Source organism: Buceros rhinoceros, unplaced genomic scaffold (genome assembly GCF_000710305.1).
Source record: "Buceros rhinoceros silvestris isolate BGI_N320 unplaced genomic scaffold, ASM71030v1 scaffold18288, whole genome shotgun sequence".
NCBI lineage: Eukaryota > Metazoa > Chordata > Aves > Bucerotiformes > Bucerotidae > Buceros > Buceros rhinoceros.
Genome location: NW_010427624.1, coordinates 15664 through 31004, shown reverse-complemented (window position 1 = coordinate 31004; position 15341 = coordinate 15664). Strand labels below are relative to the sequence as shown.

Here is a 15341-nt window from a genome sequence, read left to right as displayed (position 1 = left end):
TGAGACCTCCACTCGTGTCTCTCAAAAGCCATGTTCCATGAGGTGCAGGCTGCATTCTCTGTGGTATGTTGCTGTGCCGCCCTATACCGTGATGAGACCTCCACTCGTGTCTCTCAAAAGCCACGTTCCACGAGGTGCAGGCTGCATTCTCTGTGGTATATTGCTGTGCCGCCCTATACCGTAATCTATGTTCAAAATGTTTGTTTGGTTCAACCAGCTGATATTAAATGGTTTGATTCAGGTAGCTAGACTTGTGTTATTTGGTTTGATAATGCTCAAAAAGCTGCTCCCTGGATGGTTTAGGTTTTTTATCTGCCTCGATGTAGAAATAGCAGAAGTTCCTGGGGAACAGGAATTGAATTTTTCTATCATCAGACCTACAAGAAACTTAGCAGGAGGGAAAGATAGTTAAACTTAAATCCTTTAGTTGAAAGAAATTCTCTGCTTGAGTTTAGAGGCGTGTTGAGACAGAAGATGTTGTGACAGTAGGAAGAATTGACCTCTTCAAGTTTCCTTTTTATGAAAGCAGCAGCATTGTCTGTGTCTCAGCAAACACCTCAGCAGAAGAGAGTCAGCACTAGTCTTTGGCCACTTTGTTTTCTACGACTAGGGCATGAGATGCTCAGCACATGCTGGCACAAGTGCGTGATAGGAAGGGTTCAGAGAGTGAAATCCTCAGGGATGGTTTTGGGCAAAGTCAGTGCTGTGCATGCTGAGTCCTGGGTCCCGGGGACAAACTCCACCTTCTTTTAAGTGCCTGGACTAGAGGTTGGCTATTGCAACCAGTAGTAGAAAAAAGCTGGTTAGAAAATGGCAGAATATTTTAGATGGAAACTATTTTTTTAAAAGGAAAAGATTATTTCTCCTCTGGGAAATTGCGTTTACGTTGTGCTCTTCCATTATGAATGTCCTCTTTGTTTTTGGGTTTCACAGGAAAATGTACTTAAAAAAACCCCTATATTTTCTTCTTGAATTGGGGAGATGGGAAAGTTATTTTTTTTTAACCAGTAGAAGTTTTTCCTCTGAAAACGGTGATCAGCTCAGTCACGTTGCTCCATGACCCCTGCTGAGTCATTGCTCTGTTTTGCAGAGCAGCCCCAGGGCTGGGGTGACCCAGTATTCCCCCTCTGTGTCCCCTCCTGCAAACCCACCTGGAACAGGACTCTGTGCCACGCTAGCTGCCGAATTGCTGGTGGCAGTTTTACTCCCTGCCTGGTTTTAGAAATGCAGAAATGCGAGGTTTCCCTGTTCAGCCAACGTGCTTGGCAATTCTCGTACTGTTTTGGCCATCAGGGAACTGGTCTTTGGGCTGGAACCACCTCGATGTTCGATGGAGGCTGTCTACATTGCAGTATTAAGCTTATTTTCTGACTTGTTTTATGGCTCCATGCTGCTTTTTCTTCCCCATGGCTGCCTCTGGGAGCTGCAATATGAGGTGAGTTGTACATACCTTAGGCAGATTTACATTATACGTGAGGTGAAAAAGTCTTCAAAATAGAGTTAAACTTTTCCTCTTTAAGCTCATGAAGTTTGACCTTAATTTCATTGTTTTAAAATAAAGAGTGGATGGGAAGGTGGGGGATTGGATTAATTTCCTCTGGGAAATTCAGTGCAATTAGTTCAGCTTCGCTGATGGATTCTTGGATCTAATGACGAAGGGATAATGGGAAGAGTTATGCTGAGACAAAACTATGGAGCTCTACTGAGCAGTTTCCTGTAACTTTTTGTCAGGAAATGCTGCAGCTTTCAAAACATGGTTTTCATGGGTTTCTGCTAGCTTTCATGTAGTACAGCTGGTTTTAGGCTTGTGCTAGTATAACATCTCAAGAAATTTTTAATTACGGATGTTAAGGAATCTAATGAGGAGCAGAAATCCTGAGACTGAGAAAGGTAGAAATGAGCTAGATTCCTTCCTAGACCAACCCTCTGCCTCAAAATGCTTTGGCTAACACCTTCCTGGTTATTACTTTTCTACCTGTTGTAGAAGCAGCAGCGAGTGTGACCATGTGGCTGAAGTACCGACATCCTTCTGCTCCAGCACGGATTCAACTACTGATGGAAGGAGGCATTTCCCAGACTTTTTTTCACTCAAGTTTTTTCTCTCCCTTCTCCAAAGAGCCAACTGTATCATCTCGCACTTTAAAAATCCCTTAATTTCTCTTATCCAATGGCATGTTCAAAGTCTTCACTTTCTCATTTTAGGCTTGAACTGCGAGTTTAGTTTTGCCTGCCCCTACCTTGGTGGAGCTTTTCCCACTAAGTCATCATCTCACCTGATGCTGTAGAGGACGTTGCCGTTTCTGGAGATCCTCAGAAGCTTGTTGTCTGTGGTAATCTCATGAAAATGGGCCCCTTTCTCATTAGCGAAGAACAAGTCAGGCTTCCAGATGGAGTCCAGCATGGAGGGATCCAGGTCCAGGGAGTCGTCAGGGTATTCGTTGTATGCCAGCCGTGGGTCATTCCATTGCTGTCGCAGGAAGATGTTCACCCTGTAATCCTGCACGGTGCAAGCAGGGAGCACAGAAACACAGTTAGTGCTCAGAGCAGGCTGAAAGTGCTGATAAATGAGGAGCACGTACTAAAATCATCCTCAAAACCAAACCATGTCTAGCCTACATTCTCGCGCTATGGCAAGCCTTCTTGGCATTATTTGTCCAGGAACTGTTGTTATTTTTAGCTCTGTAGCTTACAGCTATCTCATAGCATGAGCAGCTGCCTATCCTCGTATCTCTCCATCACAGCAATCATCATCTGTGTGTGAAGAGTCCAGACCTCTAGTCTGAACGCCAGGGCTAGAGATGCGATGTTCTGTTGTGGAGGTCGTAATGTCTGGTGTCAGCAAGACAACTGTTGCAGAGGATTAAGGGGGAAAGGACATCAAATCCAGCTTCCTTTTGGTGTTGAACCATCCTGCACCGCGATTATCTGTGGTTCCTCCAGACTTGAGAAAAGAAGAGGCACAGCAAGACAGGCAGTCCATGGAAGGGGTATTCCCTGGGTGCCCACTAATACAAGGGTAGCTCAGATGAACTGACAGGACCATTTACTCTTGATGTGAGTATGTGGACATGAGAGGGATGTGCATGAAATCTGCTGTCCTAATCCTAAGTGAGTTTTCTGGGTTCCCCCCGCTGATGTCAAAGTGCCATAAATGCTACAGATTTTATAGGATGGCCATCTTTAACTGAAGCTAGTCCCCCAGCACTACGCAAAGTGATACCTGCCTTGTAACCGTGAGTCTTACAGCTCTGCCGAGTTCTCCAGGCCAAGGCTGGCTGCTACGGTCAAGCTAAGACACTCTCCCGGACAATTAAAGGCAGTTTCTGTTCTCCCCATCTGATCAATAGCTTCCCAGGGAGATGTGCATGCCCCTTTTCTGCTCTCTTTCATGTAAGGAAGTAAGCCAACAAATTGAAATGGGGGAAGGATGTGCCAGCTATCAAGAGAGGGATAAAACCTCCATGTCCATAATTTAATTAACATTTTTTAGGTATAGGGGCAGACTGCGTTTGAAGAGCAGCATATAATGAACCAATTTCACTGCTCTGGCCCAAATGAACAGCTGCTATCGTGATTAAGGTTTTCTTTGGTGTCTTTCTAATTCTAATGTATTGGAAGACTTACATTAAGAGACAGTTAATGGAGGGTGTCTGACGTGTTTGCTGGTATCTAATACCTGCGGCAGGCACTAGGACCTTTCTTTTAGTGAGACTATTTGGCACCACCGAGGGGATCTCCCTGACTTTGCCATCAGGTCTGTTCTTTCCATCTGGAGAACACCAAACTCTGGAGTTGAAAGGTTCATATAGAGAAGAGTCTTTCTGATGTTGTTGCCTCAAATGCTCACCAGACCATCAACCTACAGCCTCTTTTCTAGGAGGACATGACTCTTGTGGAGTCCGGTCACTGTGGAGGATTGGGAGACAACTGAGTATTGGATGCCTTGTGTTTCGGATGAGGCAGTCCATAGCCAAGCCCATGGACTAGAATCTGTTTCAGGCCACTTAGTGTCATCTGCATCCTTGGAGCACAGAAGCTGCTAATGACATAATGATTATGACAACAGCAAATGGACCAAAGACTTGATGCTAAAAGGAGAAGACTTCTGAACATGAAAAAAATGTTGCAACACTCTCTCCTTCTGCTGATATTCCGAATGTCACCTTCGCAAGTCCTAGTGCATCCCTCTGACTTAATTATTCATCTCTGTCGGCCCTGCATAATGTGTCTTGAGAAAATGTGAATAGCTGTGGACAGCTTGGAACGAGGACCTTAGCACAGGACTAGCTAATCACACAAACCTGAAAAAGAAAAGCAGCTCTGAACCTCCACTTCCCATGGCATGAAGCAGCTCCCCCAACACCTTGTGTACTTTCAATTCTCCCTTTTCTGCGTCTAAAGATCTGCAGCCACTGCAGTCAGGGGAAATCAATGTCACTGACCTAATAGGTAGAAAGCAAAAGGTTGTTTTGCTTATTCAGCTACAAATAAGCTGGATGCTCTCAGGTCAGCTCCAGCTGGGGGCTTATGTCATGTACAACACAAATTAAACTCGTGTTTGGAAGAAACTTCAGTGGTAGCTGCCCAGAAGTGTTCTCAGCCTGATGGAGTGCTGGAAGGGGAAGGAAATAGATCCAATCTCTCGACAACGGCCTGTGTTGCTGTGGATAAGCTTTATCGCTGAAGTCACTGCTTCACTTCCAAAACTTGCCAAAAGGAAAGGAGAGGGTGAGAAGGGAGGTACAGTGTGGTTTACATTGCCACCACAGCAGGGACAAGAGGCCATAGACCGAATGACTGCCGTAGTCTTCGTCACCATGATGAAGGATCTTAATGTCACGCTTGTGGGCCAAATGAAAACCAACTTCTCACAGCAAATGGCTGTAAGAAGGCTCTTCCTAATCCATCTCCAGAGACCAAGTGTGCTGTACTCATGTCCTACATGGGAACAGTTCAGGTGCGTGTCGTAGATGTGTGCTGTGAGAGACTGCACTACCTCCATCCAGGGATGTCCAGCAATGTGGTGAGTAACTCTGGTGTGTGCTACTCTGTGCTCTGTCTTGGAAGTGGGTTTTTTTGTTGTTTTTTTTTTACTGTAGACACCTGAACATTTATGTTGTGATATAAAAAAGGCAAGGACAAAGAAGTATAATACAGGCACTGAATGCGATTCTCTGCCTTTGCCATTTTATGGCATTAGTATTTTACCTGTCTCTGTATATGTGTGTGCGTGTTCAGGAAGGTTTTCCTTTAGTGGGTTTAGTGGGTTTATTCCATAGTCCTACCCTGGCTGCTGGGGATGGTTGTTTCCCCCCAGATGCCCTGCAACAGGCAGTTGCATTGCACCGTAGTCTTGAAGGGGCTGAGCAGCTATTTAAGTTTCTAGTGTCCAGACTTATTTGAACACAAATGAAAAACAAGTGCTGTGACCACTAACTGGACATGAGACTGCCGGAGGAGCCAGCAGAAGGCCTGGAGAGCAAATGGGGTATGTCTGGGGCTGTGACATAGGCTGACATAAGGGTTGCGGTATTCTGTACCAGCTCAAGGATCCTGTGTGTTGAAAGCTTCATACCTAGGCATTACAGTCAAGCTGAGAGGCAATGAGCTGAACAATACTTGTTCATTGGCTACCTGGAGATACACAGTGTTTCTCCTGAGTGCTGCTGGATGACATCTTAATTAGCATCACCAAGAAGTCCACAATTGATCCTAAATGACAGGCAGAATGGACCAATTCCTGACGTGAACTTTCAAGAAAAAAAAAAGGTTTCACTGGGTCTGCAATCTCAGAAAAAAAAAACCCTTTCTCCATATCCTGATCACTTGAGCTCCTCATCTGAGTGCCAATCACATCCAAGCATTGATTATCTTGTGCAGTCTGCTGCTCTGGCTGGCTTGGGAATGGAGAGCAGCAGCTCTGTGTTGTGAAGAATTCAGGAGATTTGCAATTTGGTGCAAAGGCATTTTAGTCCCAAGGGGGAAATGACACAGGGCAGGAAGAAAATAACTGAAGTGATCAAAGTAGCTCAATTTGATTATGTTGAAATGAAATTCTGCTTAGTGACCTCACAAGGAGACAAGGAAACAGAAGATCATTTGAGACTTTTTCTTCCCAAGATACCACAGTCCTGGCATCTGACGCAGACTGAGCTGATGAAACAGTGGCAGGCTGGAGTTAGTGCTGTGAAGAAGGAATGGAGGCTGTCAGGAAACTCAACAGGTCCCGGCTCCTGACTCAGGGGTTCTGTCAGACCAGCCTCTGCGCTGGACAGCTTTGGTGAGAGATTTCACTTTGAAAAATTTACATTTTGCTGATGGAAAAAACAGGGTAGAGATAGATTGAACTCCCTCAGGAGGAGATTCAGTTGCCCCACCTGGGTAGCAGAGCACAAGGGGCTTTGTTAGCATTGAGCTCATGCTCTAGAAAGGGAATGAACAAACATTGTTAAGGCTGTTCGCACTGCAACAAGCTGATAGCAAAAAAAAAAAAAAAAAAACCAAAACCAAAGCAAACCAAACAAATCCCCCAAAACCCAACAAAAAACCAAAAAACCAAAAAACCACACCAGGAGCAGATCTTGGAAGGGTTAATAAGGCACCTGTTAGCTTGCCACAGCTGTAGCCAATCAGCCAATCTGAAGCCCGGTGTGAAAACCACAGCAGGGGAGCTGTAGTTGCGTAGCTGTAGTTGTGCTGGAGGTGCTGTTGAGGAGGACATCTCTTGCGTGAGGAAGGTAGGCATGCGTGTAGTAAAGGGTGGGAGCGGTACGCTGGTGCTTACTGGGTGTGTGTGGGGGGGTTGTGCTGGAACCCAAAGCAGAATTGTTTTTCTGGGTCCTTCTACAAAAGGAGGGCAGATTTTTCTGGGCCAATGATGGAGCTGCTGAGGAGTGGCCTGTAGCCAACATCCTGAATTTCAAGTTTAGGAATTTAGTAGGGGGGTTTTTTGTGTGTGTGAGTTGCATAGTTCTATTTTATGGCTTCCTTTTTTTTTTTTCTTTCCCTTTGCTTCTCTGTGCGGTGCAAATATAAAACTCCAGCCACACAGCCAGCCAAAGCACTGCAGGTCTAATATTGAAACTGCATCAGACTGTGAGATGCTGTGAAAACCTTCTCATTTTGTGTTGTGTGACTTGTGGTGTGCTTATCATCTCTGCAGGACTGATTGTTGGTTTAAAGAATGACTGACTACAGAAAATTGAGCTCAAAACCCAGCCTTTGCTACAGGCTTTGTGTGTTGATAACGTCTATCTTTTGCTGACTTTGGGGTGACTGGGCCCAGCATTAAATGTGTGACCTGTACGCTTAAGCAGTCACATTTGCGCTCTGCTGCGCTGTGGCCTGTGAGGCTGAATTGCTTCGTCTGATTTGCAGGGTGGTTTGTTATCTCATGGAAATCTTGTATACAGGTGCCTCCAAATGACTCTTTACATTCGGACAGTTGCAGCCTCCAGCTCCTCCTGTCCTTAGGAGATACTGGGAGACCAATGGTGGCTGTGTTGGAGTTGACTGGAAGGTCACATTTGGCTTGCTCTTTTCAGATGGAATAGCTATAGCACGAAAGCAGCAAAAATAAATTTGCATATATATGCTGTATTCAGGGGAGCTTGTGCTTCCTGTTTTGTGGTTTTATTTTGTCTACACTCTCATGTTTGCTGCATGTTGGTCCTTTTTAACACATGGGGCTGGGCAGGGTCATCTCAAACAGTGAGCCCAGCTCCTGGCAGCTCTAGGTGATGATATTAAAAAACCTTTCCTTCTTCTCTCTGTACCTTCACTGTATGCAAAGTGCTCCAAACAGCCTAAGTCAGTGAGAGCCGTGAAACTGCAGCTTCCATTGGAAGAGAGATCAAGGGCATCACTGAATTCCAAGTTGCTGTTATAGCAGGAAACTTATTAGATGAAATGCTCAGATAATCCTACCACTTGTTTCATGCTACAGAGAAAAGCCGAAGCTGGTGCGATTTATTCACTTAAAACCAAGACCCTGTTCCCATGGTGCTTGACTTCTGTTCCATTTTGAATGGAGAAGCTGCAGCTTTGCTATAGGTTTCCTAGTCTGGTATAGCTGGGGAGAAGGTGTTTATGCTTTCAAAGAGCAAAAGGGGATTAAACAGCTTGTGGGGGGGAGTTGTGTGGTCTTTAATAAAAATAAGCAAATAGAGTGGATGCCTCTTGCATTTGCCTTCTGAAATCGATTGCTGCTGGGTGCCCTATTGCAGTAATGCTTTAGGACGGGAGGAGGCTGTCTGCGCTTGCCTGGCTGTTGTAGTTGATGGTATCTTTCCCCTCCAAGCCCTTGCTGGGTCCACAAGGATGTGTTCCCATTTGCAGGTTCCCCTGTCCTTAGGGCTGATTGCAAGTGAGGTTGACAGATATAAGCTATGAGCTACGAGCTAACATAAATGTCCAATCAATTATGTGCACCACTGGAGGCTTTTATGTTGGGTCTCCAGCTCTGCAGGATTCTTAGAGGAGTTTACTTCCCTTGCTCAAAGTCAGCTCTGCTTCGGGGAGTTCGGTTGGGTGGATGACTTTTTAATTCCCTCTATGCTTGCAGCACTTTTCAGGTGTCCATTTATCACCTTGTTTATCTTGAATCTCTGTGGGGCAGATATCAGCCGTTCGCCCACTCTGGGGAGTCTGTGCCTCCTCCTGGCCCCAACTCATTATCCTCGCTTCTGAGGAGGTGTGTAGATCCAAGAGGCTGCATCAGATGCCTGTTTTGTTCTATTTTCCTGTATTTACTCCTCTTCCTCTACCTTCCACGATGCCTCAAACTGTGAGAATTCCCCTTCAATCTCTAATCCTCTGCATGGTGACTTCATGATTTATGCTGATTTGTGAGATTCTAGAGGTGTGAACTTAAATGGCAGCAGTGGTGTCTTCTGCAGGAACTAATATCCCCACTATGAAGGTATTCTAAAGGCACCTCTAATTTCATGTGTGATATTCATAAAAACCTGTGTCACTTCTCCTGCAGGTAGTAGTGCAATAGTAAGAAAATTTAAGATCATTTGGTACTTGGAACCTGAACCTGGCCAGCTTAGGGTGTCTAATGATTGAGGTTTAAACCGTAATTTCTTTAAACCCATAAAAACCAATCTCTCTTGGTCAGTGAGGCAGCTGGGGTAGCGTTACCACCATCACTCCCAAGGGTCAATGGTAGAGCACTCCTTTCTTTATGGTAAAACACTGAATTGCCTCTTTGCCACTGAAGCTTTTTCTCCCCACAGATATTTGATCATTGGTTTGAATTCATAGTCAGGTCAGTCTCAAAATCCCTTTGTGACTGGGCCTTTTTCCCCTCCCAGAAATTGGTGGGGAGACGACACTACCTGTTTGACTTGGTGCCTCCTCGGACTGTGAGGAGAGACTGGCTTCTCTGCAGAGTAAATTCAAAGTTAGGAAATCCCTAAGACTGCTCTAACTTGCTGGGTTCTCATTTTTAGATGCTTCAGTACCTGTGTTGCTTGTGTTCTCGTCAACACATACAAGCAGAATTGCTGTCCCCAAAGAAGCGCGCTAAGTTGGGTTGTGTGTACTGCTGTGTCAGCCTGACATCTGGACTAGCTTGTCAGAGCTGGCTTGGGTATTTCTAGACAAAGTGATACGCCCAGAGGGTGTTCTTGGGTTCCCATGGGAATGTTTTCTGTGGAAGATAGACTATGAAATGAGAGGCATCTGGAGAGGATAGCGAGTCCCTGCAGCATGTCTTGGAGGTGAACTGCATCTCTCTCTCTCTCTCATGCTACTCCATGCTAATGTTATGGAGCACCCTGCTTACAGGGATCCTGCGGTGTCTTTGTGTGACTGCTCCAATGCATCTTACAACGTAGGACAGATGTATCGAAAAACATGTCACTGCGTGTGCCCTGTATGTTGCACAGGGATCCCCTGTGGACCTGTCCCTTTCCCTTGCACTCTGGATTGCCTCTGCTAGACTGTGCAGGAACAGAGTGTTTATTGCCTGTAACAAAAGGAGCTATCCAATAAAACAGCATATTAGGAACAGATGCATATTTCAGTTCTAGTTCTTTCTTTTTTACTTTATATACAACCCATGAATACACTTCTTACCTATGAACTCTGACAAATTCTGCGATCCGGCTAAGAAATGTGTTTCTTTGTGCTTGGGCAGAGCAACAGCTTTTATTTTCTACTACTGGAACCTAACTCCCCCCAACCCCAAACATTTTCAGAGGAATGGTACAGTGCCAGAAGAGACTCCTAACCCCAGGCAGACGGCTGATGATCTCCTCTGGCAGTGGTGTGCATGACAAGTAACTTGTTCAAGTCAAGGAGTGTGATCTATATGTAAAGCCTATAACATTCTGCCTGAATGCACAGAACACCCGAAGCTGGAGTCTTGCATTCTTCATTCAACATTTTTCTAGAAAAAGAATTACCAAAGAGTAATTAAACACCACATTGCTGGATTATCTTTAATTAGCACAGAGGTAAGGCACTGTACCTCCAGAGTTTTCCTTTGCTGTTCACTGATTATGTCACAACCAATCTTTAACAGTTTTCAGATGGAGCAATTATCTCCTGTTCTAGTGATCCTCTGCTCCTAGTTTCTTGCCAATTAGATACAGGCTTTAGCCACACTCACTAATTTTGTCTGAAGTGAGCCTTAACTTGCAAATATTGGTTTTGATTTTTTTTATTAAAAATCGTTGTCTAACAGAAATACATCTCCAAGAAAATAATCATCTAGTGATTCTCTTAATCTTTGGGAATCTGAAATCTGGTGCAGACTGAATTGGAGTTCCCTTCACTTGAGGTATTGATTTCAAACTTCTGGATTTATATGCACTTAAACACAAAGTATTTGCAACTGTCTCTGACCTTGAAGCCTCAGGCAAGTCTTCAGAAAAGACTGTTCCCTTTTCTGACCCTTATGGTTTGCCTGTAGAGTTTTTTTTTTTTTTGTGGAGATGGTAGACTGAAAGATGGTAGATCTTCAACCATGCGTGTGACTATTGATTTACTCAAACCTCAGGTAAACTTGGCAACATGGACACAATACTTTCCTCTGGTCACACTGAAGAGGAGGGTGATGCTGAATTTTCTGTGAGTGCAATGAGGCTGAGCAGCTAGCTGTGCTGTGACTTATTTTTTACTTACCATAGTTGTTTCTGCAATCGAACCAAAGCTGTTGATGAAAATGTTGCAGCTGACATTCACTGGTGGGCCTGCATGACAAATACAGATCGGAACAGCAGTTCACCGTGGGCTTACAAGACAAAGTATTTCCACTCTGTACTGTTAAAACCTGTTGTTGGAACAGGGTGGCTGAGGGACGAGTGTGGAAATGAGGTCTGGACAACCTGACTTAGATGCCAGTTTGGCACCAGACAATGCTCTTGTTCTGCCTCTGTTCGCATGTTTGGAAGAGTACCTATACATCTCATCTGTGAACTGTTCTGATGAAAAGGAACAGGCCACAGCCAGGCAGGACAGCTTTCTAGATATCCCAACATTGCTGTATGGGTGGCAAGCTGGCCTTGAACACAATAGCCACGTATCCCAGAAAAGAGCTGAGAGGCTATTGGCAAGGCCTCTTGTTTAGAGATCTGTAATTTTAAAATGCTCATGTAAAGCTTCTACATGTTTCTGAACTAAGACCATAAGCTCCCAGTGGAGCCCGTGAGCAGAGCATGCTGTAGGGATCAGGCTGGGTAAAGGAGCAAGAACCCCGTGGGATAATGGTGGTGTCTGCTAAGGCTTACAGCTGGGCTCTGGCAGCAGAAATTTGCTGGCTGTCCTGCTTTAGGAGAATGTTCTTCCAGACTGTGGGCCATGGCTCTTCCTGGGCTTTATTTGCTTTCAGACTGAAACTTAGCTTAGCCTGCTCATATTAGAAAAGTTAACAAGCTACTCAAGGAGCAGAGTGAGGAATAAGGCATGAAAACGTGGTTAGAGGCCGTGCGGATCAGCCTGCTCATGTGATACTGGTGCCCAAAGGTATCGGTTATGTCTAGAAGTGGATCCCAATATTGCTAGTAAATCTGAGATGGAAATGTTGCATTTGCACCAAGGAAGATGCCAAGAGCTGTGGTTCAGCACGACACAAAGTGTTGGGGAACATTTTGGGACAGAGCCATACCCGGTGTCTGGCAAACCAGTAGCTTGCACACATATGAGAGGATTTCTGTAAAGCCTTAACAGGGAGAGAGGGAAACAAAAGAGGGGCTCTGCTCTGGGGTCTCCCAAAGAACCTGCTACTACACTGCCCGGTGTGTGGTGGGGAAAGGCAGCCAAGGCAGAGAGCAGAGGACAGTGCCCTGGGAACCCTTTACACTGGGGGAATTCATCTCACATCGTTCCTGTGACAAGTGCTTCTGGGAAGATAAGATCTGTGGCAGTGGTGGGTGTGGATTTTTAGATTACTTTTTTATGGAGACAAGGATGGTGTCTGCATTTCAAACACTGCCTGATGGCTCATCCTGGCTGGGGGAGTGACGCTTGCCCATCAAGGCCACATCTGCAGTCTGGCAATTGCTGCAAGATGAAATGCTGGGGGGAGGAATGGCTCGAACAAGAGGCTTGTGCCTCTAATCAGTGCAAACTTCCTCCTGTGTGCAAATTAATGGAATCTCCTGATTATTAAGTAACATCTGGAACCTGCTTTGCTCCTCTTCATTTCCCTTTCCTCCTACCCTAGTTCAGCCTTTTCTGAAACTTTGTGCCTATCCTCTGGGGCAGTAGAATTGCAGCCGTGTAGCAGTAATACTCTCTCTGGCTGGGGTTTTCTTGGTGCGAGTCCCAGGCAATCTGAGCTGCCTGCTGTCTAACCAGCTCCAGACAGCTATCTGCCAGCTCTGCAGCAGCTCACATACTGCTCAATCTGCGCAGCTCTTCTCCAGACAGTTAAACACAGGCATGGGTTAAAATATCGGATATAAAATGGTTGTCTGGGGCTTTTTGCCCTTTTCACAACCCCTCTCACCCAAAAGGCTTTGAAGTTTATCCAGCAGCTGAAAACACCCAGCTGATCAGATTCTAGTTCTTGTTTCATCCCTTCTGTGGTGCTCCTGCTGAGATAAGTAGCAATAGTTCTCTGCTCTGGCTCCATCTCATGAACCATACAGAAGGTCCATGTGCATGAGATTTTTCCCTTCCCAATGGGTACAGCACAAGAAAAATAGCGAGCTGATCTCCTGGATGACTGCATGTGCTCATGACTCTGACGTGCATGGAAGATTTTGGCCCTCCTCTTCCTGATCCAGTGCTGGTGGGGAGCTGGGTTGGCCCGGTGCACATGAAGACCCTCCCCTTGGGGCAGCTCAGCTCTCCGAGGCACAGTGTCTGAAGGGAGCTGTGAGCGCTCTGCAGGCTCTGGGATTTTTCAGCTTGTGTGAGGCTCTGGAAATGTCCCTGCCTGCCACTGAAACGTTCATTTTGCAGTGGGATGCAGCTGTGAAGAAACATAGTTTTCCAGCCACGGGGTTAAAGGTACAGCCTGGGTGAGAGGTCCGCTGGCCCACATCACTGCCTTCAACTCCTGAGTCACTGTCTTCATCCTCCGACTCAAACCAAAGCCCAAATGTTTCTTCCTTGTTCTCAGAATGTGAATCCACAGCTAAGTCCAGACTTTACTGTTTTTATGGGAAAGCTGCAATCTTCTTTTTGTTAATCTTCCCCTCCCAAAAAATCAATCAGATACGGATCTTTGGTATTATTTTCATTTAGATCTGAGCCATTAAAATGCCCTCATGAGTTACTGCAGTTAATTTAAATGACATGCTTTGAGAGCTACAACCCCAAGCTCTGTAAAACACCTCCTATTCCTCCTGTATAAATTGGAGCCTGATTTATTTGTGGGAGGCTAAGCCAGCAAAACTGCCCTGTGGGGAAGGTGTTGTTCATTGAAATAAAACTGAAATTAAATTATCTCAAATAAAAATGCAATACAGCTGCCTGCAGCAGGAAGATAATGTATACATTTCATTAAATATTAAAGTTTAATTTCTTTTGTGTGTGTGCATAGCTTAGTGGCAGGCAGGTTTACAGGGTGGTTTTTTAACTCTTTGTGATTTGGATAAAACTAGCATTGTTCTCTGTTGCCTAGTTGATTACTAGGACATGACCTTCCCATCTGTATTTGGGTTTAAAAGTCCAGTACAGAGCTTACAGTTTGAAGCTGGGTGGCAGGTGCTGTCCCCATGATAAATAGGTCCTGGGAGTCTTGCAACAGCATTGCCAGGGACTCTTGGGGAGAAGGAATTGGTAGAAGGAAACCAAAGTAGTGAATGAAATGAATATTGAAGAGGGCTGGACAGTGTCTGTGAGGGGGCAGGTCCCACTTTATCTCTGCTGTGATTCAAGGACAAATAGCTCTGGAAAGGTGAGCTCAGTTAAAAAGAAAAGAAAAAAAATTCATGGAGTAGTTTGGGATGGAAGGGACCTTAAAGGTTATCTAGTTCCAACCCCCCTGCCATGGGCAGGGATACCTCCCACTAGACCAAGTGCAAAAACTCACCAAAAAAAAAAAAATCAAACCCAAACCACAGCCTTGTTAGAAAAGGTGTTTTGAGGAGCAAAGAGGTTCTGTTACCTCTTCCAGTGCCTGCTTCAATGCTGCTTGGCTGCCAGTGTATAGGGTGAACTGGGGAAACTGGGTGTGAAACGCAGCTGTTGTGATACAGCTGTGCTGGCCAGTAGCTTCAAAGCCCCTTTGCTCTGGGGGACAGGGATGGGTCAGAGCTGCCACCGGCATCTTGCTGAATGACTCTGGAGCTGATGGGAGAGATTTCTCTTGGCTCCAGTCAGTGTAAAGGTGGGGCATTGCCCACTACTAGAAGGTGCTGTGGGTGGTGACTTAAGGGGCAAGGGAAGTTGAAGTTTTTCTCCTAATCTGTAAGATGTTCAGCCCCCTGCCAGTCACTCCTGAGTTTGGCAGGATCCCTGATCCCTATATTGAAAGTTTGTTTTCTTTTTTCCCCTGCATGTAAAGTTGTTTCCATTCTGAGTGAAGTTGAGTACTTTTCCAGACATCTACAAGGGATCCGTGTGCCAAATCTCTCGTTATCGTATGTATTTCGTATGAACAAAAAGATTGTTCATGTTCCATATACAGTTAGGGAGGCATTCACAAGGTTTGCATGCGGTTTTCAGTCCCAAAATAAAACCATGCTGCAAAGCAGGGTTTTTGCATACCTTTAAAATTTGGCCTGATCCTGGCATCGTATCCTGAAGTTCGCCCCATCAACTTATCCAAGAAATCGGAAGGAGACATGGGCTTGGGGGCAGATCGTGCTGCTGCTTCAGCTTCTTTAGAGGCTGCCAGGCTGCATGAGTAGAAAGAAAGAGGGTTTAGTGTACGTGCCCTA

At 45.3% G+C, this 15341-nt stretch overlaps 1 protein-coding gene across 1 annotated transcript in view; it reads right to left on the bottom strand.

Annotated features, from left to right (window-relative positions):
- GLRA4 (glycine receptor, alpha 4) overlaps positions 1-15341 on the bottom strand; it is a gene marked incomplete at its 3' end in the record, with an annotated part of 33126 nt that overhangs the window by 2169 nt on the left and 15616 nt on the right. The window contains exons 2-4 of the mRNA XM_010141981.1: positions 15169-15299; positions 11134-11201; positions 2274-2497 (exon numbers count right to left, since the gene is read on the bottom strand). Of these exons, the coding sequence (XP_010140283.1) occupies positions 2274-2497; positions 11134-11201; positions 15169-15299 (423 nt within the window). The remainder of the gene's footprint in view (positions 1-2273; positions 2498-11133; positions 11202-15168; positions 15300-15341) is intronic.